This window comes from Sinocyclocheilus rhinocerous, unplaced genomic scaffold (assembly GCF_001515625.1).
Source record: "Sinocyclocheilus rhinocerous isolate Xijiao unplaced genomic scaffold, SAMN03320098_v1.1 scaffold558, whole genome shotgun sequence".
NCBI lineage: Eukaryota > Metazoa > Chordata > Actinopteri > Cypriniformes > Cyprinidae > Sinocyclocheilus > Sinocyclocheilus rhinocerous.
In genome coordinates, this window is record NW_015634502.1 from 308,644 (window position 1) to 329,986 (window position 21,343).

The 21,343-nt window shown below is 37.0% G+C and overlaps 2 protein-coding genes across 2 annotated transcripts in view; both read right to left on the reverse strand.

The window, feature by feature from the left end:
* Positions 1-3,006, reverse strand: part of LOC107745751 (semaphorin-3F-like) — a 36,599-nt gene extending 33,593 nt beyond the window's left edge. Inside the window, exon 1 of the mRNA XM_016559703.1 lies at positions 2,559-3,006. The gene's annotated coding sequence lies outside the window, so the exon portion shown is untranslated. The remainder of the gene's footprint in view (positions 1-2,558) is intronic.
* Positions 3,007-16,915: 13,909 nt separating this feature from the next.
* The window catches only part of LOC107745815 (forkhead box protein P2-like), a 6,437-nt gene continuing 2,009 nt past the window's right edge, over positions 16,916-21,343 (reverse strand). Inside the window, exons 2-10 of the mRNA XM_016559821.1 lie at positions 20,087-20,236; positions 19,585-19,689; positions 18,600-18,726; positions 18,410-18,514; positions 18,207-18,294; positions 17,920-17,994; positions 17,686-17,787; positions 17,175-17,296; positions 16,916-17,044 (exon numbers count right to left, since the gene is read on the reverse strand). Of these exons, the coding sequence (XP_016415307.1) occupies positions 16,954-17,044; positions 17,175-17,296; positions 17,686-17,787; positions 17,920-17,994; positions 18,207-18,294; positions 18,410-18,514; positions 18,600-18,726; positions 19,585-19,689; positions 20,087-20,234 (963 nt within the window). The 5' untranslated portion in view covers positions 20,235-20,236 and the 3' untranslated portion in view covers positions 16,916-16,953. The remainder of the gene's footprint in view (positions 17,045-17,174; positions 17,297-17,685; positions 17,788-17,919; positions 17,995-18,206; positions 18,295-18,409; positions 18,515-18,599; positions 18,727-19,584; positions 19,690-20,086; positions 20,237-21,343) is intronic.

Below are 21,343 nucleotides of genomic sequence, written 5' to 3' on the forward strand. Positions count from 1 at the left end.
ATGTTCCCCATTACGCTCGAAACATTATGTCAACAGGTTTGTACAGGTATTAATTATCCATATCTGGGCTCTTTGAAATGTGCCTGGAAAAGTATCCATGTGAATATTTATGTGCCTTTAAGGGTTTTTTATATAAAAAGATTCCCTTCTTAAATGTTCAAATTGTAATAAACACAAAGACATCAGCTCAGAGTTCTCTCTCTTCCCAAACATGACCTCATAATGTCTTCAAGGAACGCTCAGAATAGAACAAAGTGACCAATTTAGAATATTTACTTCAGTCTTTTATCATCATCTTCTTCATCCTCATGACAAGGAAAACGAAAAATGGTTAAGAAAGGATAAACTTGGATGCAAAACATTTGAAGACTAGCAGCCTCAAAAAAGTGTAAGCATGACATTGCATTAAATAAAGCATCAAACCAAGTTTCATTTATTTTAGAGAACTTTAAATTTATAAAACATTACATATTGTTTAAAATGATGACACAAAGTATTTGGACACTTTGTAGTTCTGAAATGTTAGTGGAACATGTGACTGTGATGAACTGCATCTATAGTTACTCTGTTTGGACACCTGAGCAAACTTCAGGAGATCCACAAAAAAAATCACCTTGAGACCATTTGGTTATAAGTAATCACAAAAAAATGGCATCTGCAAAAAATTATTCTTAGCCATGTGGTTTGACATTTTATTTCTAATGTAATAAGATTAAAATATACATTTTGGGACCACTGTTTTTCTCTATAGTGAACATAAATGTACTTATGCAAAATCTCAAAATCACATAATTCCATCAATAACTAAAAGCCTTGAACAAAAAAAAAGATGGCACAAGCATTTTAGTATGGATGGCACAGCTTCTAGGTAAGTCAGTGTATAGTGTATGATTGGCAAGATTAATATTTCACTAAGGCCTGTCAACAAAACCAAAATAAAGGCAGATCCAGTGAACCCCTCAGGGCAAGATGCCTCTCAATCGATTTCAGACCTTCTTTCCTCGTCTGCCTCAATAACTGTTCAATAATTGATGAGATACGATCCACATGGATCCCAGAATTCCACTGTCAAGTCTTTCAAGCAGCAGGTTGGTTTTGAATAACTTCAATAGGTTGGTGTAAATTCTATACCACTAAAACAGTCCATCTTTATATCAAGGCCAGAAGCTTTTAGAGCAACATATAAAAAAAAATCAGCATACAAATACGCCAGAGGAACAACATAGAAGAGGCATTTAGTAAGGATCAAGGTAACAAACAGAGAATTGCGTAAATACCTTCATGTGGTGCATTAAAGGATTCTAACCAGTATTTACACCCATGAGCACATAAACTGAGTTACTAATCAATTCCTTATTCATCTTCTCTGTCTTAGCATCAAAAAACATCCTCAAGTTCACTGAGCAAGGACGCTAAAGAAATGCATTTTTTATATTTCAACCGCTACAAGCACAGGACGTGAATTTCGAAACAGCCTTAAAATCATAACCACTAAGAGCCTTTTCATGTTTTGTGCAGGATTTTGAGTGTCCCACACATCAAGCATCGCTGTTTGATACCAGAAACCACCAAATGTTGTACAGCCAGGGCAGTATTTCAGACAAAGTTCACTTTACAAATCAATAAATGGACTGATTAAAGGACCAAATAAACCACACATTCAACAGTTTTAGCCTCTTTTATAATGCCTGATGTGTCTTGAACTGTGTACCAACTGCAATAAAACTTCTCCTCTGAGCTAGATTAAAATAAGTACTATTAGAAATAGTACATAATTAATGCCCTCTCTTATTCTGCATATGTAAAATTTAGGGTTAGAAACCTACAAATTATATATCTGACATTATTTCTGATCTGTTATGCCTTTAACTTCAGATTTATAATGCATTATTTTTTCAGTTGGGGCTGTGAATGAATAATAAATTGGTCCGGTGAACATATAATGTGCATTTTGAAATGTCACCTCATAGTCCTCTAAAGTTGCCTGCTGAGATTGCTTTAACAGAAAACTGATCATTCCTGAGCAACTTGTCATGTGGGTGTAAAGTGGACAATGAAGGCTGATGTGGGAACCTCATGGCATCTATGAAGACGCAGGACCTTGTGGACCACTGACCCTGAGACAATGGCTGTAAGCAGCCCCCCAAATAAGACTTGGTAAAAACATTATATGTAAAAATGAGATACTGGTGGCACTTCAAAACTTATAGGTCCCATTTTGTGAATTACTCAGTGAACTGACCCTTTCAATGGGGTCCTATAGGTTCTCTAGAACGTTTCATCAGTATAGCCATCTGTGGAACCTCAAATATCTTTAAATGTTTTGACAGTATATGCATTTTCCGTGTCAGCTGCATTCTGGGGGATCATATATGCGTGATGATGCCCAAAAATGCTTCCCATAAGTGCTCTTGTTAGGCTCACTGTTTGAGACACAGCCTGTAAGTGACATGATAATGTAAACAAAGATCTCAAAGATGAGCAAATTAACAAACCGTAGCAAACAAAAACACTGCTTAATGTTTCAAACACGTTTCTTTCTTTAAAGATCCACTTACTTCTTGTCCAGGTAACTTGCGATGGAAGATGTTACATTCCGTGGCACGCAGCTGTCCGATGCGAACACAACAGTCACAAAACACACCTAAACGCGTCAATGTCCATTTGTTTGTAGGCTTGTAGGTTGGTTCTTCGTTCTTCCTCAGTTGTCAAAGTTTCCAGTTTGCGCAGTTAAAGTACTAGCTAGCGTTCATAAACCGGTTACCTTTTGAGAATTACGCGGAGCTCAAAAAAACTTTCCCATTTCCAGGCGCACTTTCATCTTTCACAATATCATGAGGAACAAATCCGTTAGTATTCCAGAGTCAGACGCGCTGCCTCTCTGTACGAGTCCAGTCAAGTGTTTGCAGGTGTCGGCTGTGCTGTGTGCTGTACCTCGCCCTCTCTCCACTACCTCCCTATTAAAACCAGCCAGCCGTGTCAGTGTTAACCAGCTCCCTGCCAGCACTCAACTGCACGGAGCCCCCGCTGCCTGATTGAGGCACTGAATGAGGGATTGTCATCCAGCTAATAAACCAGGTCTTAAATTAATCTTACAAAGAGGGAATCATTAATTATAAGCAAGTACATGAAGTTCCCAATACTGAGTCCTATTAACTTAGAGTTATTACCCTTGGTGTCAGGTTGCATGGGTTATAATAAACCTCCTAGTCGGGGTGAGACCTCATATTTAATTCTCTCTGATGTGAGACAGAGCGGGTTTCTGTCAGCCGCTCTGACACTCTGGTGATAATAGTCTTATCTTCTAAAGGCAGATATGTTTAAATGAATAGAACTCGGAAAATATTACCATTTGAACATTTAGCCAGTCATATTGGGTCTAAAATTATTTCAATATTATGTTTATGCTAGTGCACTGTGTTAGACTATTTTGAAAACACAACCTCACAGAATAAGTTGCATTATTGGCGTTTCTACCTCTGACTGTGGAGGAAGGTGATTATATGTTGGTGTTTAATGTAGCTTTACATGAGCCTTATGGGCTGAGCTGAAAAAATCACTATAAACAACAGATGTGTTTTTCACAGTATAGCTGTGCTGTTTTCTGGTGAAATTGCTGTGTGATACAATCTCAGCCAATTAGAAAATAGTTCATGTTTAATGTACATGTTGAGCTGATTTTAGACCAATCATATTAAACAATGGGCGGGGCTACCCAGCGCAACGACGCGGAAATAGAAACCAAGCAAGCAACAAAATGTGTCCTGGCTCTATAGGGCAAAAATGGAAGAGATTATTACTTTATCATGCCACATCTGGTGTAACAGATACAATCAGGTTGGGTTTTGCTTTTGAAAAGCTTAGATTTTGTAGCTTCTGTGTTTATTTTTTATTTTTCAAATTAAAGGTAGGACAATTTTGTCTACCACTTGTATTTGAAAATGGTCTAACGCTTTAATTATATGTTAATTTAGTATTATGTATATACTATTATTGAATGTATTAATATTTTGAATTAGCTTTCATTTTTATATTTTCATTTTAATTTAGTTTAAAGGGGTCATATGATGTTGCTAAAAAGAACATTGTTGTATATTTGGTGTAATGCAATGTGTTTATGCGGTTTAAGGTTAAAAAAACACATTATTTTCCACATACTGTACATTATTGCTGTTGGCCAGCTATCCAGTGCGTTGTGATTAGCTGAATACCTCAAGCGTGTGACGGAAATGTTACGCCCCTCACCATACTGTGATGCCGTGTACCGTGAGCGGAGGCAGGTGGGCTAGAGCGAGCGGCGGCCGGCGGGCTTGAGAAATGCGCGGCCGGCGGGCTTGTGGCAACCACATGTGACGATCCCGGGCCAGACTCCGCTTCGTCCACGGTGAAAGCCGATCCGGCGAAACACCCTAGCGAATTTGATGTATTTCCTCAGCGACCAGCATGGATCAGCTCTAGGCACGACGAAGCGGCCAAACAAAGTAGTTTCACGTTCACAACGAAACACACAGCGCCTCCACGACATGGCGGCAGCGGCAACAACAATACTACAGCGAGAATAAAAGTTATGCCTTCTTTCTTTGCGTGAACATTTGGGCGGCGTTATGCAAATCTTCCCACACAGTGACGTAGACATGTGGGGGCGTGTTTGAACGAGGCGTTTTAGGAGGGCGTGGACAAGTCTTAACTTTTATAAAGAATATCTCTTTGGGTTTGAGACTTTAGTCTTTGCAACTTCAGGGATCTTATCTATGCATGAACAGCTTGTAACACTCCAAAGAGAAAGGAAAATTTGAAATCGCATCATATGACCCCTTTAATTTTATTAGCTTTCATTTATTTTTTATTTCAGTAATTTTAGTACTTCAACTTATTTAGTTCAGTTAGTTGCCAAGGCAACAGTTCTAAAGTTTTCCATTTAATATCTATCTTTCATTGTATTTTAACTTTATTTATTTTACCAAAAACCATTAATAACAGTTTTAGTTTCAATTGACAATAACAAAACTGCTTGTGTTTTACTTTACTAGATTTAGATTTAGTCAAAAAAGCACTTTTGAGAGATGTTAAAATATCTGTCACCAGGAAAATACCTTTAGACATTCAGTGGGACTCATTTTCATTAGTATTCAAATGGTTGATTAATATCTTTCTAAAATTGTATCTTTTGCCCCCCTCATTATTAAATACTTGGTTACATTCTTACATGTGCATCTGATACTGATTTTGCTACTCTCTTTATGTTGTTACAATATCCAACACAATAGTTAACAGGTTTTTGGCACATCACAGTTGAGGGGTAAGAGAGCGGAAAGAGGTGGCAGATAGAGAGAGAAAGACACTGAGGGGGATCTGACCCTGTACACAGACAGGGCAGTGCTGTCATTGTGCCCGGTGTCTCCATGCAGGAATAGGGTAAAAAGCACTCTGAGAATTCTTGAGATTCCTGACAGTCCAGCCTTGGTGGCCCACAACGAAAGAAGCAGGGTGACCAGGAAAAGGATTAAAGACAGCATTCACATCAGGGCATTCTCAAATTCCTCTCTTACGTGTGTATGTGTGTGTGTCTGCCTCCAAAACAAACCCCATGTCTCTGTTTGGCCCTTTGTGTGGGGGTCACCCTGTTCTCCCATGGAGCCCAAGACCCTTCACCTCCCCAACTCAGTCATAAGCCTACTCGTCTCACAAATATTCAATCCCTCACTCCTGTAGATGCTCACGATTTTACTGACAAGAATGCTGCAGTGCTCCTCTACTTGATGGGAGGATGAATCGATCGTTCTTGTTTGCTTTCACATGGAGAAAATGATTTGGGACGGCCGACAGAGGTATGCAGCTATGGGTGAAGGGGTTCGGGGAATGCAGGTCATACCAGCAATGACACAAACCTAGTCGTTTTGCAGTCCTTGACAATATAAACATGCAGAAAATCTTAATGAAAATTTTTTCACAGTTTTCACAAAAAGGCATTTGTTTCAGTTTTGTTTCAAGTCTTAAGACCGAATAGTTTTTGCATATTTGTTACATATTTAAGCTGCCTGAATTATGTCAGTTACCTCTAATTTTGGAATAAACTTCTTTTCTGTGAGAGTGAGGTGTGTAACCTTTGATTTGAGACCACTAGGCGTATATATACTAACCATGACTTGTATGACCTTAGAGCTATATATTATTGCCATTGAATATTACCTTATGCCAGAGAATGGGCTTCCACTGATGAGTTCAGGTTTTTCTCCAATACTTCATCACTGATTTTTTTCTTTGACAGAGTCACCTTGGCTTTTTGATTGTAAAATTTGAAACATGCATTTTCTGTAAAGCTACTTTGAAATTATGTGTATTGTGAATTGAACTGAATAGATGTACTTTAGAAGGTGGACATTTATGCCACAAGTTACATGTACAGGTCCAGGCGATCAGAGTTACAACTTCGGATGAGCAAGTGAATGAAACATTGGGTCTCATTCACTCATATTTCTGTGGGCAGAAAAAGTTTTCACGCATCATTTTGGAACAGGTGCGAATGCATGTAAGTAGTTCTACTGATGAATACAGATTGGTCCCACTTCATATTAAGTGGCCCTAATACCTGTGTACTTACATAGTAACTAGATGTGTACGTATTATGTAACCACAGTGTAAGTACACATTGGTACATAGTATCTAGAGCTGTAATATTTCTGTAACTACACTCATGTAACAACCCTCCGAATGGTTTGTGCAAGTACAAATGTGTAAAAGGACATATATAACTACATTTTGTAACAACAATATGTATAAGAGTAATTGGAACCATTTGACCAGGGGGTGGAGATGGGTAGGTTTAGGGATATGTAAAGTGGGAGGAGTTGGATCTCAAGTTGGTGGAGTTGGTGCACCACTGTAATACCAGTGTACTTACATGGTAACTCCTCAGGAACTGTCCACTTAATATAAAGTGTAACATTCTGGACACCAACCACAATTTATATGTAAAGCCTAACTTACTGGCCTCTGCTGTGTAACATCAGAGTAATTACATGGTAAATCCATAGGAATTGTTTACTTAATATAAAGTGTAAACACTTCCTTTACCAAAAAGTGCTGTTAGTCCTGTTACACATTTGTACTTTCATTACCAAAAAGTGTTGTTACCAATGTCCGGTTACACATTTGTATTTACACATACCATTCAGTGGGTTGTTACATATGTGTAGTTACACAAACATTACAGCTGTAGATACTATGTACCAATGTGTACTTACAGTGTGGTTACATACTATGTACACATCTAGTTACTATGTAAGTACACAGGTATTAGGGCCACAATATAAAGTGGGACCAAAAAATGTGTTACTCATAAATAATTATTACTTCTATAGAAACAGTTGGAGAGGTGGACAGATGGCGCTCCACTCTACAGTAGTATTTGGTGCTTCTGTTTGCTTTGGTGTTGAACAGGATAAGAGGCAGTATCAGAAAAGGGTGAAGTGTAGTTTCCCACCCAGGGCACTGTCACTAGGATTTCCTCTGAACACCCAATCTGATGTAGCTGACAGTCACATCCAACAGATGCATGTGAAACACCTACATACTTCCTCTACAAGAGGAAATTACTACAGCTAGGTGCAGCATGCACACAGGATCTTTTTGTCACTTCTTATGTTTTATATATTTTTTATGTATTCAGTCCATATTTTGGTTCCTTCTATAATTAAAAGGCCCTAAAATACCTGTAAAATATGATGGATTGATTTTATACATGTGATATTCATATTTTGTTCTCCTTTTCCCTCCAAAAAGAGTTTGCAATGATTATATTGTTGGAGACTTACTCTAATTTAGTTTCCGGTTTGCTCATGAGACTTACGTATTCGTTCTGAACTTTTCCAGTGGTTTTTTCCAGCACCACTGCTTTGCTTTGGCAGCTATATCATGGTAATATATCCCTATCCAAAACGTGCAAGGAAGAGTATGGCAGGATCCAATGTTTACAAGAGTATTTTGTTCCGTCATCCCTATTGTGTACTAGAGTCACAGATGCATACAGGAACTTACAAATATTTTACAGTTAGAATGAGTTATTTTGACTTCACTTAGCTTGCAAAAGTATTATGGAAAGTTCCCAAAGCACAATCACACATACAATAGCACTGAAAATGGTTGAATTTCACCATATGTTACTCTCAAACTTAGTGTTATTTTGTTTAGCTGTTAGGTTTTCTCTGAAACAGCATGATGACAAACATGAGCAAAAATGAATGAAGGGAACTTCATATTCTGTATCTTTGGCTATACATCATGCATGACCCACAGACTTTTGCGAGGGTTGGTTTTCTCCAACGGATATGAACAATTTCCCATCAGACCACGGGAGAACAGGAAGAAGGTCAGAGAGAGAGTCAACAAAACCCACCTGTAACTGTCAGCTTTTCCCAGAAGAAGCCTCTTTCCGTTCTCTCTGGCCAATGAGAGCCTCTGATTATATCAGTGAGAAACATACCGAGAAATTCTGGTTCTGCTGAGATCACCAAGAGTCAAAGCATTAAGATCACAACCCCTCAAAGAGGGGAACATGTGAAATCCAATCATTAGTCTCTAGATTTAGACAGTTAACTTAACAATCAACTATATCACTGAAAACAACTTAAACGCTTGAAGTTATTTAAGGTCCTTGGTGAGAAAAAGCAAAAATATAAAAATAAAAAAATAAATAAAACTCACTCTTTTCCAAAAACATCCTGAACCCCATTTTTATTTGATTAAAGGGCAAATACAAAAAAGTGGTTCAACTCTAATGCAACAAGAATTTGACCTTAAGGTTTCTGTTTTTAATAAAACCCCAACCTCTGTTAATCCATAACGGAGGCCTTAGTCCAAACTAATACCTCATATCTAATCTAACATAATTTTGGAGATTTGGCAGACACTCTCTATAATGCTGAACATTAGCAGCATGTGTCATACTGATTTCATAAGTCTCCTGCACCAGAGCACTGTGTAAAGACATTTAAGGAAATCCTGCTATTTATTTTAATGAGAAAAGCATAAAAAGAAAGAAAGGTAAAGAATCCTAAAGGAATTAGATCTGGCCTTGCTGCACAAACTTCATTTAGTCATATCTACTTGATAAAATTGGGTTACAGTCATCATTTTAATAATGTTAAATTGACAATTTTTTGACATGTTGTTTGTCAGGCATATGCTATTGTTAGCAAGCTCTGAGCTAGTAGTCTCAGAAAAAGATGACATCTTGCAATGTGCAAAATGCTTGTTAAAACAAGATTTTCAACCAGCTATTCCGTAAAATGCAATAAACAAACACCAATGACAACCTCATATTTAAGGAAAGAAATACACCCAATAACTCAAAGAGGCAACAAACACAACTCAACAAGTGATTGTTCCAGTTATAATGTGACAAAAAAGTTTTCTACACCGAGCATGTCCATTGACATGCTGTTTACACTGGACACATCAAAGCAAAACTTCCAAAAAGATCACCTCAATGGTAAGTCTATAAGCCATTTATCAAGTTGTCAGAAGTAGCGCAAGTACATCAGAAATAGAACAGGCATCTTTCGGCGCTACGCAACGCAGTGCATCCGGTGTAAACAGCAATTATAATGTATATTTGATTATAATGGATTCCATTTTCATTTGACAGATGCAACGCTACGCTCTCAGCTTTTGTCAACTAAGATCACCAAGCATCAAGAAAGAGAAATATGAAACATAACAAAAAATAAGAGACATAAATTGATAGATTGATGCTTTCAGTCAGTGGATGAACATCTTCACACTTCCCACTTGTTTTTTTTTTGTTTTGTTTTTTTAGCACTGATGAAGGATTAAAGTTTTTTAAAGGATTAAAGTGTATGTTTTTAGTCTGCATCACAGAAAGTTAGACAGATACTAAAGGTTACACACAACCTGCAAAGGGGTTTCTGTCTGGGAAAGAAAGGGATTGTGTCTTGTTTTAGAAAAACATCTAAAAGGATTTGCTCTGCCTAACAATGTTATCTTTCCAAGATGGTTATCTCTATATGAAAGGCATCCTGATAGGAAAAATTCAAAGCAACAGGATCAACTTCTGTTCTTAACAGGGCTCAGATCTCAATAAATCTACACTATTTATTTTAATTAATAATAAACCACTGACAGTTTAAATAGAAAAATAAAATATTTATTTTATTTGCATGTTGTTGAACTTTTATGTAAAATTATATTTTTTTAATGTTCAAATACATCTATATTTTTTATAAAAAAATATCTGAAAAGAAACTGTGGTAACTCTGCTAAGGCTCTATGGTGATTTTTACTGAGTTTTGTGGCTTTCTTTGTCAGCTAGGTTTAAAACTGTGTTTTTCTCTTTAAGACTCTCCTCGCTGACTTCTCAGAGAGGATTTCTGGGGAACGAGGGGCTTTTGATAACCAACCCAATAGGGATGCTCTTACTCTTTCTCTCTCTCTCTGCCTCTCTCCATAGTTCCGTTTGAATGCTGGGATGGGAAGAGGATTTGGGGGGATGGGTGAATGAGGGGCAGGGGGTGGACTATAGGCTCTATTTTTCCATGGACTCCATCCATCTCAACTGCATATTTCTGTCAGGTCCTGGGAGATGAGGCTAATTATCCTGCTATTCATCTTCTCGCTCTTCATCTTAATCTCTCCACCCCTCCCTCCCACTCTCCTTACACTTCGCTGTATGTCCATATATGCATGTGTGTGTGTGTGTGTGTGTGTTCCCACATGTCTCTGTGTGTGCCTGGGCATGAATGTGTGTTTTCATGCATGTAAGATTGTTTATACGGAAGCTGTTCATATCATGATCTCTGCTTTACAAGAATGTCTCATTTAAAGTCCCATCAACAGAAACACCAGCCTGCCGGAGTCAAACCCATTGGAAATCCCTGGACCAGAATTAAGCATGACATGTCTATGCCTGTGTTCACATCGCCAATCAAACAGGCTTCAAATCCTCTCTTCGTTTGGCTTTCTCTGTGTTTGTACGTGCATACGCATTTGATTAGCAGCAGTGAATCGGTTTGTTCGGTCTAATCCAGGTTGTCTACTATTACACTCTCTAAAAATAAAGGTTTAATGTTGACATCTTATGGTCCCATGAAGAACTTTAATAGTCATGGAACCTTTTCAGGTTCTTCATAGTGGAAAAAAGTTCTTCAGATTTTTTAATAGGTTCTTTACCCTAAGGGAAAAAATGGTTCTTTTAAGAACTGTTTACTGACAGGTTTTTTGGGGGAAACCAAAGATGGCTTTTCTATGGCATTGCTGCAAAAACCCTTTAGGAACCTATTTTTTTTTTGTATTCACACTAAATCAATGTGATTGCTCTGTTAGTACATTAAACAAATGAACCGAGACCCCCTGAAAAGATGGGTCTCTCGACTTGCTTACAAACAAACTCGGGTGTGGTTCAACTGAAAAATGAATGCAACATGGACCAAAAACATCAAAATTAACCAATCCCACTCTTTTCTCATCATATGAACTATCATTATTAATACTGCTCGTTACAGTTTGGTACATTTGTCGGAACCGCCGTCTCCATTCATTTGTATGTTTACACATTTACATGCTGAATCCTTTACACATTTTTGTAACAAGTTCTTTGTGAGTTATCAGCTGCTAAAAATACCATCATATGTGCACATGCATAAAACAAGCACGTTTAGCTGAGTGCAGCATTGTTTTGGATGTTTGGTAAGTTCAGTTGCATAATATCATGTCATAAAATATCATAAAAACGGTCCAATTAAGGTTGCGACCTTATCATTATGTCGTTTGTTTTGTATCATTAGGTTTGGTGTAAAAATGGCAGTGTGAACAACAGGACTAATTATATTATTTTCTTGTTTGGTCCATACCAAGCAAACCAATAGAACCAAGAGAACCAAACTACAGTGAACACATCCTAAGAGAGTATGAAGTCAAAACAAACAGGTGAGATTGTTCCATCCCTTACCAAAAAGTAGTATACTTCAAGTTTATTTTAGTAAGTATGATTTCCAAGTGAATATTTGTCGTCTTTCTAGAATCTTCTCACATCTCCAGACGTCTCTGCCCAGGTAATTAGATCACAGCACTTGTTAAGCTAAAAAGAAAAAAGGAGATAAAATTCTCTCTCTCTCGCCTCTCCCATTATGGTTTCTTTCTCCCCCAGAGCTATTTGACTACTGTATCACGACTTGAAAGTTGAGGAAAGTCCTAAGCTGTCAGGAGGCATCAGAGAGCTGCGGTGCCCTGCGGAGAGATCGTCTCCGTGCTGCTAAGATGGAGGCCAGCGCCCTTTCATCCTCTCCTGCAGAAAGATGCTCTTTCATTCTCTCAAAGGTAATATGTCTAACAACATCAAGGTGAGGGAGATTGCAGATGCGGTGCAGGAAATTCTGCTGTGCAACTGGGATGCTGGAAGGAACAAAGAGTTAGTGAGAAAATATCAAACACATGGGGGATTGGTGTAATGAATTTAGATAGTCGATTTAGATACCGGCGTCTGTGTTTGGGGAGAAAAGCCCAGCTTGAAGTTTCTCAAACCTGAATGGATGACCAGGGCCTTTCCTGATGAGAAATTAATGAGGTCTAGCAGAACCTATTAAAATGTGTCTCTCTGCTAAATATGATTTTCCTCTTTCAAGGTCATACAAGTAGCAGCAATTTAGATAAATGTGTACTCATGTAATTAAGCTGCGTTCTGTGTAGACACGGCTCAAACCTCACAGACAGCAAATCAGTGACATCTTTAAACAAGAACAAAAGAGACTAACGGTATTAAACATGGACCAGGAAATTTACTATCTTCAGCAGAGTGAAGACCGTAGGGATCTGGGATTAAGTAAATTGAATTGAACTAAATGGAACTGGGCATACTGAGAAAACAGAAACACGTTCACTTTGTCAATTAGTTGGGGGGGCATTTTGAATAGATTCATTTTAGGATGGACACCTTAGGCATTAAAATACCACTGAAAAAATGAGATTAGTTAAATTACAGAGCACATAGTCATCTATTGTCGGCATCTCACCGCAACAGTACTACGTTAAAAAATAGTAAGCTGTTTTTAGTGCATGTACACACCAATGCCTGTGTTTAGATCTACTTACTTCTTTAATACAGGCAGTTTCATGTCTGAGAGGCTGATTTTTAAAGCTTACAGGATTCAGAATTTTTGTTATATTAAGGTCACTTGAAAGCTGTTTTTCTGCCTTGAGTGTGAGTCTTTTTAGGACATTGGTTTTTTGAAAGTCCACAAGACATCAGTGCTCATAATTATAGTTACACCCCCATATAGGTGCGGGGTGTGTCATTAACATACAGTCACTTTTAGGAAGATGAATAGACAGACAGGCTGAGAGTGAAGCATGGCCTTTAGCCTCATAATCCTACTTACAATGCAGAGAGAGCCCCGAACTTACCAGAAAAACACTGCCTGTCTACCTCCTGCTGAGACCAGAGAATATGGGCGCTTGATGGCTGGTACGTCAGCACGTGGGGCGTGGGCCTGTACAAACTCAGTCACACTTGAAAACAAAGACACAGAAAAGGGGACATTAACAAATATCTTTATATAATCTTTATATAATCAAACCCCCAAAAAGTGGGTTTTTAAATCACAAATAAATTGCTGACTGTCTGACAAAACATCTAAGGAAATGTAAAGAATTAACACTTTTGAGATGCTTTTCAAAGCAATTTTCACCCAGCAAACCTGAAAAATGACGGGTTATAGTGCAGCTGTTTGCATCAGGTTGTACAGGTGCTGAGTGATTTATGGCTCTTCTCTGTGATGTGGTTTAGTTGAAGAAGTGTCATTTATGCTATTCCTCATCTCTGTCCTGGCCTGTCAAACATACCAGCCCGCTGGCTCCATGTCGAGCGTTTGCATGTTTCAGAGATGGGAAGTTGTCAGGGACTGACGAGACAGGTGAAACAAAACCTACAAGCCCAATTCTCTGTTGAGTCTGTCTTTCTTGTTAAAGAGCGATGGCTAATGAGGTGTGAGATATTCACCTTTGTGCTGTATGCCTAGATTAACTAGTTTGTCTCCTGTTCTAGGGGACAAATTGAATAAGAATCAGACTTTGTGCAGTGCACTACCATTCCATAGAGCTTTTCACACTGCGCTTAACACCTGGATCTAAACCCTGCTTTTATAACCCCGGGTAAAGGTACATTTTACACTTGTAATTTAGAAACGGGGTTAACACTTCTCTTTACCCGGATTTATGGGGTGTTAACCCTGCATTGCGGTGCCAAACGTGCACAGTGCTTAGCAAGATACACCCAATCGCGTGCCTCATGCGTGTCACATGCTTTAGTTTGGACAGTCAGCGACACATCGCGCATTCTAAAAACAGTCGTTTCAGTATTTGAGGGGAAAGGGTCAAGTTGGTGATAGAAAACACATGAATTGGATTCAAGAATAGACTATTTTATTCTTACCTTTGTAGTCCACCAAGCAGAGCATTCAGGAAAAACTTGACAGTACAGTCTACAATAGAAGAATGAATAGGTATCTGAGCTCCATTGCAATACTTTAAAAACAAAATTACAGAACATTCTGTAATCATTTAAACCTGTGAAAAAAAGCTCAGAGATGACACACTTTCCACCAAAACACACCTATTCTGAGTGTATAGAAAATAGCTATGATTATGCTCAACTATATAGCCTGAAAATGCTAAAAAGAAGAAAAAAAAAGAAAAAAAAAAGGGGACACTGTCCATTAAAGCTGAATGTTTTCTCTGGCTGTAAAACTCTGCAGAAAGGCCACTAAGGACATACCATCCTCTGTTTCCACTGCATATCTAAGGGCAGGTTCAGGTAATGAAAACACAGCAGTCGTATAACACAGACACGGGCTGAGACACCTGTTTGGAAGTCCACAGGGGAGGAAGAGCAGGTAATAAGCACCTGACACAGAGAGAGGCAGCTGTCAGGAACAGTGAAGCTGTCCAGAGGCCGGTATAATGAGGTGTAATTAAGGTCCAGCTAACTAGCCTGCGGCTGTCAACTGCCTATCATAATACATCTGCAGGACTCAAGGCCATGGAAACAAGAGAAAAAAATAGGGTTTGAAATATTTTGTCAGATCAATGCTGAACCAATAAAATTATCAGCGGGCATGAGGAGTCCCATTGAGACAGCTGGAAAATGTGAGCAATAAAACTGTCTTTGGAATATTCTGTCTTTTCGGAAAACACCAGTGCATTTCAGAAACTAAAATTATTTATAGAAATTCATAAAATTAAGAAGTTATTTATTTAAGTTTATTACATGATTCTTAATTATTTAAGAAGTTAATAAATAGCTATAGTCACATGATTTCTGCAAACGAGGCTTCGTTTCGTCATTATGTTTTGAACCTTGTTTCGAAACTTTCCGGTGGTTCGCCGCTAGAGGTGAAAACACGAAACTGTGTCTAATGGTTTTAATTGTTTTAATTAAGTTTAACAAACATGCATGCATAATTAAAAAGGTAGAGTGAAAATGGGTTCTAATTGGCCTTCTTAGTCAAGTATTGCCTAAAAACATAAAACAAGCACTACAAATTAAAAAAGAATACAAATTATGCATACACTTCATAATCAATTGAATTAATTGACTTGCAGTTACACTTTCATAAGACATTAATTGGTTTGTAAAAGATGTCTTTTGGGTTGTGTTCAAATTTACTGTTTTGACCAGCAGGTGTCACCCGAGTGCAGTGTTTCGAGTGCATCGATTTTTATTTTTTTGCGAAGCAATTTGTTAAATTGATTGTTTGTTCAAATGTTTGTTGTTGCATTGTTTGTTCCATCTCTAATGATTTGTCCAGGCAGACCCATTTGTTCATGACTGCCGTTACTTTTGTATCACACCGAAGACACACTTGTGTCATACGAAGTAGGCTACTTGGTGCTTTTGTACGTCGTAGTGCACTATTTTACTAAGCGGAAGCTTTAATACATGTAAGATTATATCCGTGTATTGGCAAATGTGAACTATTATATATATTAGAATGCAGTGCCAACCCACCATCAATGGCATTGTGGGAATTCACATAGTGGCACTGGAATGTAAGGGTGAGCAAAAGCCTGTGGTGGCAGAGGAGCACAAAAGCACAGGCTGAAGCATCATGAGAGATGGATCCATTCCCATCAAGCTGGAAGACAAAACAAAGAACCACAGGGGAGCAGATGCAGTTGATTTATGTACTCTCCACCTTTAGACTGCAGCATGAAGTCACAGATGTGCAAAATAGGGTGGAAAAAAAGTGTCCTGAGGAAGAATAAGCAGAAAAAGAATGGAATTCTAATTCAAATTAACATGGTGAGGAATTTCATAAGACATATTTGATTCAACATACAATTTGACCTTGATCAAACCTGATTCAGTGGCTCAGTTTTAAGTTGTTTTACAGTATAAGTGTGATCAGAATGCGATTTAGAAATGTGGAGAGGAAATTTCTTTGTCTTTCATTCCAGCAGCTTTGATGCTTTTTGTCTTTGCCTGCTCTGTTACAGAATTACCACACCCAAAAATGTGCGCACACACAGATGCCCTCTTCTGGTCAGGTTGGAGTTTGGTCCGTCAAAGTGAAATTCTGAATAATTTTGAATATTCTAATATGTTATTGCTGTTGTATTTCATTTTTAATCATTTTAACCAGATTTAGCACAACATATAAAAATGTTACACTGAAAAATGCTTACATTAATTCATTTTGTCTATATATATAGACAAAATATTTTATGTCATGTTTTAAAGACTTACATACATTACATACATAAAATTACATAAAGCAAGACAGTAATGTCTTATTTTAAGGAAGACTAGTTGGCATTTCTTCAGAGATACAAAAAATGAATATTAACAAATATCCCATCCTTAAGGATCATACCTAAAACTCTAACATCTAAAGCTGAACTTAATTTTTTTCTGCATACTTCACTAAACGTTTGGAAAACATTTCACTGAGAATTTGTGGCTTTTACTGATACATCTGAGGCTTCATGGGATGAACAATGGGAGAAGGGTGTCGGCCATTTCAAAGTGTAGTCCCTGTAAAACATCATATGAGACGTTAATTGTGACACAGACTTTTAAAAACAATGAGCTTATTTTGTACATTTAATTCACATCTCATTGTGTATGTAATTCATCTAAGGATGAGGGAAGAGCATGAGAGGACCTGTGGATTTTCTGCCCTTTTCTCTTCTGAAACTCTTCCTCATCCACTGTCCACACCGCCCCTGTCCTCCCGTCCACCCGCACAAAGCATTTGTGGAGACTAAGATTGTGTCGCACAGCATTCTGAGAAAAAGGTTGAAATAGCTGTTAATCAGAGAATATAATTGATATTCATATGAAACAGGTCTACTGCCATTATTCAGTATGATTTTATGTCAAGAGCTCCACCATGTGGACATAAATATAAATAAATATATATAAATGTCAGGCCAATCTCAGGATCTAATAAATAAACCTGCTCAAGACTGGAGCTTTTTTTTTTTTTTAATTAAGCTAATTTATATGGCATTAAATCAGACGCACAAGCACAATATGATTCAAAAATATTATTATACATATTATACATTTTAATATTTTAAATATGCTTAAATTGAGTTTCAAACTGAACAGAAATGGGACTGTCTCCAGATCTCAAACTGATGGTTAGTTGGCAGTGTCAGCATGTTTAGTACCTTCCATGTAGGAGAATTGTGACGGAAGTAGAAGAACATTCTTGTGAACCAGTTGTAAATTTCGTTTAGCGTCCGCTGTTTGTCTGGGGCTTCCAGGATTGACTGTAGGAATCAATGATTAATTATATATATATATATTTATTTATATATTACATATTTTTTATTTGAGAATCGCTATATCTAGACGCTCTCATGAAACTTGTGGCAGTGTCAGAGTATTCTGAAGAGTCTTACGGTACGCGTCGAGATGCATTCAAACAGATGAAGGTGAAGTTGCATGGCGTGAAGTTTCTGCTTCTCCTGAATGAGCTGAAATCATCACATATAGCTTGTTAGAGCCAGTGGGTTTTCAAACCACTGTTACCAAGACGTTTGATTCTTTTGGGTTCACACTCAATGACTCAAAACCAATGAAACCATGATTCACTTTCTTGTGCCTCATTCATGATAACTGATGATGATCAATGATGCAAAGCGTTACTTGTGTGTGCTGCCCGTGAAAGACTATATCACTGATGTACCTGATTCTCCATGTGGCGTACCAGGTCTTGCTGAACTCGCCACTGTGCAATCGTTTTCTCATCTGTGCTGTGGTCTCGGTTCAGATGTCTAGACAGGATGAGAATCAAAAGCTGTGTTCTAAAGTTTGAAAATGATCAATTCCAACAAGGAAGGCTTGCTGATGTTACTTCAGATAGTAAAAAAAAAAAACGTATAGACTTACCTCAGAAAATGTGTATACCCTTCAAAGACTTTGTCACAGCCTGGCCAGCGACATTGTCCGTTTACAAAAAAAGAGTTGGATCTCTGGATTTCTGACTCGACTGGGCTGAGAAGGACACATGAGGGACATCAAGATACTTACTGATGAACATTTAATACCATTACAATTTTATTTTCTTACCTGTACTTACCTGTGAGAATGAAAGCTGGAAGATTGTTTCCTGTGCTGGCTTGATCCAGAGACAGCTTGGATGGAAGTCTGCGCACTGTGACCTGTGTCTTTTCTTCTGTTCAAGGCTGTTGGGTTGCTCTCATTTGCTAAAGAATAAGGCAAAATAGTGCACATTTGTGAGTACTTTAACAAATTATTTTTTTCGGCTATTTATTATATTATATTGTTTTTAAATTAGTAAAATATACTATATAAATATATGTATAAAAAATGTTTTTAAAACTATAAATCTCAACTAAAATTATTTAAATTGTCTTTAAATTATGTGTGTGTGTGTTAATATATTCTATAATATATATTATATTAACAGTAATAAATAAAATAGTATATCTAAATATATAATATACTGTATAACATTACATATAAATATTATGAATAATACACTGCAATCACAGCATAATAAAATATTGATCTTGACAGTTGTGGTCAAACATTTACACACCCCTTGCAGAATCTGCAAATTATTAAAAAATTAAACATAACAACAACAATAATTATTATTATTGTTGTTGTTGTTGTTTGCAGAGTTATTTGTGTAAATTCAGTTAGTACTATTCAGTTAGTACTACATAAAAAATAACCTGCAATTTTAATGATCACTCTTTAAAAATAAATTTTTTAAATGAGCATTTTGAAGATTCTACAAGGGGTACAGAAACATATGACCACAACAGTATTATATAAAATAACTACATTGTTAAACAGCACATCCTTCAGACAGTTCATGTTTTGTTTTTATTTTTATTTCTTTTGAAACCTTTTGAGTTGAAACACTTTGAAACAATTTGAATTAGTTGTATGCAATGGCAGTTTTCGTGATTTAAAATGCCTTTGCTATTCATAACATGTAAATATATGGAATATAATGATACCTCTGAGGATTTCACCACTTTGACTATGTCAAGGAAAAATGTGAAGTTTGAATAATTCATTGGAACACAAACCCTGAAGCAGGAGAGCCGGAGAGCGAAGTACAGATGGCCTGATCGGGCCAGACTGAGAATTCTGAAACACCAGCTGAAGAAACTGCAACCGTTCCTCATCAGCAGCTCTCTGCACACCAACACACAGAGAATCAGGCCAACACAATAAAGGCCATTCACAGAGAGCTACAGCACATTTGTACTATAGCTTTTAAACATCAGTAGTTTATTAATGTACCTGGCACAGAGGATGTTTTTATTTGTGATCAGGACAAACAGAAAATAAAAATTATAAACATTAAGAACAAATATATATACAAATATAAATATATGTATATAACAAAAAATACACATAGCAAGAAAATTAACAACAATTTTATTAAACAAAATACTTCTATACATAAAACAATTTTGAATCTCCAGAAAATGCAGTGTAAATTATATGCAAACAACCTACAAAGGGATGTCGTCCTTTTTAAGGCATCGTTACAGAAAGTACCAGAGAATAAAGCTGCACTCACACAACGTACCCCAGAAGAAAGATGTTCCATGGGCTGTGGTGAAGAAGATTTGTATAACAGAGGGGGAGATGCGTCCCGCTCTTCTTTTAGTGGTGGCTGTCGTTCATTTTCTCTCCCACTCACTCTTTTGTCTCTCTCAGATTGAGGCATTCCTGAAGTCAAAGAGTTTGAAAAAGATTGCAGATTGATGTACAGAGTTGCAAACTTACTCCCTCTTTGAACTGTTGCCATCTGGTCGACGCTACAGAGCACTGAGCACCAGAACGACCAGACACAGGAACAGTTTCTTCCCTCAGGCGATCCATCTCATGAACACTTAACAATAACTGTGGAACACACACTATTTATACACTTATTTATCTAACACTCATACTCAGTCTACACCTCAAATTTGCACATAATATACAGTACCTGTACATACAAAAACTGTCTATTGTAATATACCTGCACATACAACTGTCAATTTATATATTTTTATTCCTTATTTACTTGTTCTATTTTTTTTTTATTTTTTTTATTAACTGTTTTTTTGTTCTGTCACTGTCATTCTGTTACACTGTGGAAGCTTCTGTCACGAAAACAAATTCCTCGTATGTGTAAACATACCTGGCAATAAAGCTCATTCTGATTCTGATTCTGATTACATTTTAATTTTACATAATATATACTGTAGGAGAGACAATGAAACATTTAACTGAATGTTAGCTTCTTAAATTTATCTTTAAGGTTAACTTAGCATTGTATTTTCCTGTATTAGGAAATATGATCGCTTAAAAAAATCTAATCTCAACATTTTTGATGAATGGCTATGGTATTTTTAATTTGGTCATTTTATCAATATTCATGAGATTTAGTCAGCTGAAACAGTTTTGATCTAAATTTTTGTCTCTGGAAAATAGTAATCAATAACATTGTATTATGTTGAAAAGCAAAGTTTTTTGTGTGTCTATTTGTTAATGAGGGATCTATGGTCACATTTCGATTTGTGGAGTACAATATACAGTTTTTATTTTGAAATAAGAAGAATTAGACCCTTGGGGTAAGATGCCCACCCTCTAAGTGGCAAGTTGTTACTAGTGTAACTATTTTTACATTTAATACTTCTTGTAATTAATGGGATTATTATTCAGTATTTTCATTAATTAGATGAAAATATTGGATATCTTCCCTTTCAGTAAAACCTGTAGGTTAATTGAGTGAAATAATTTAATTTGAATTCATAGTGTTGCTATTGTGACATATCTTCCATTATATATATA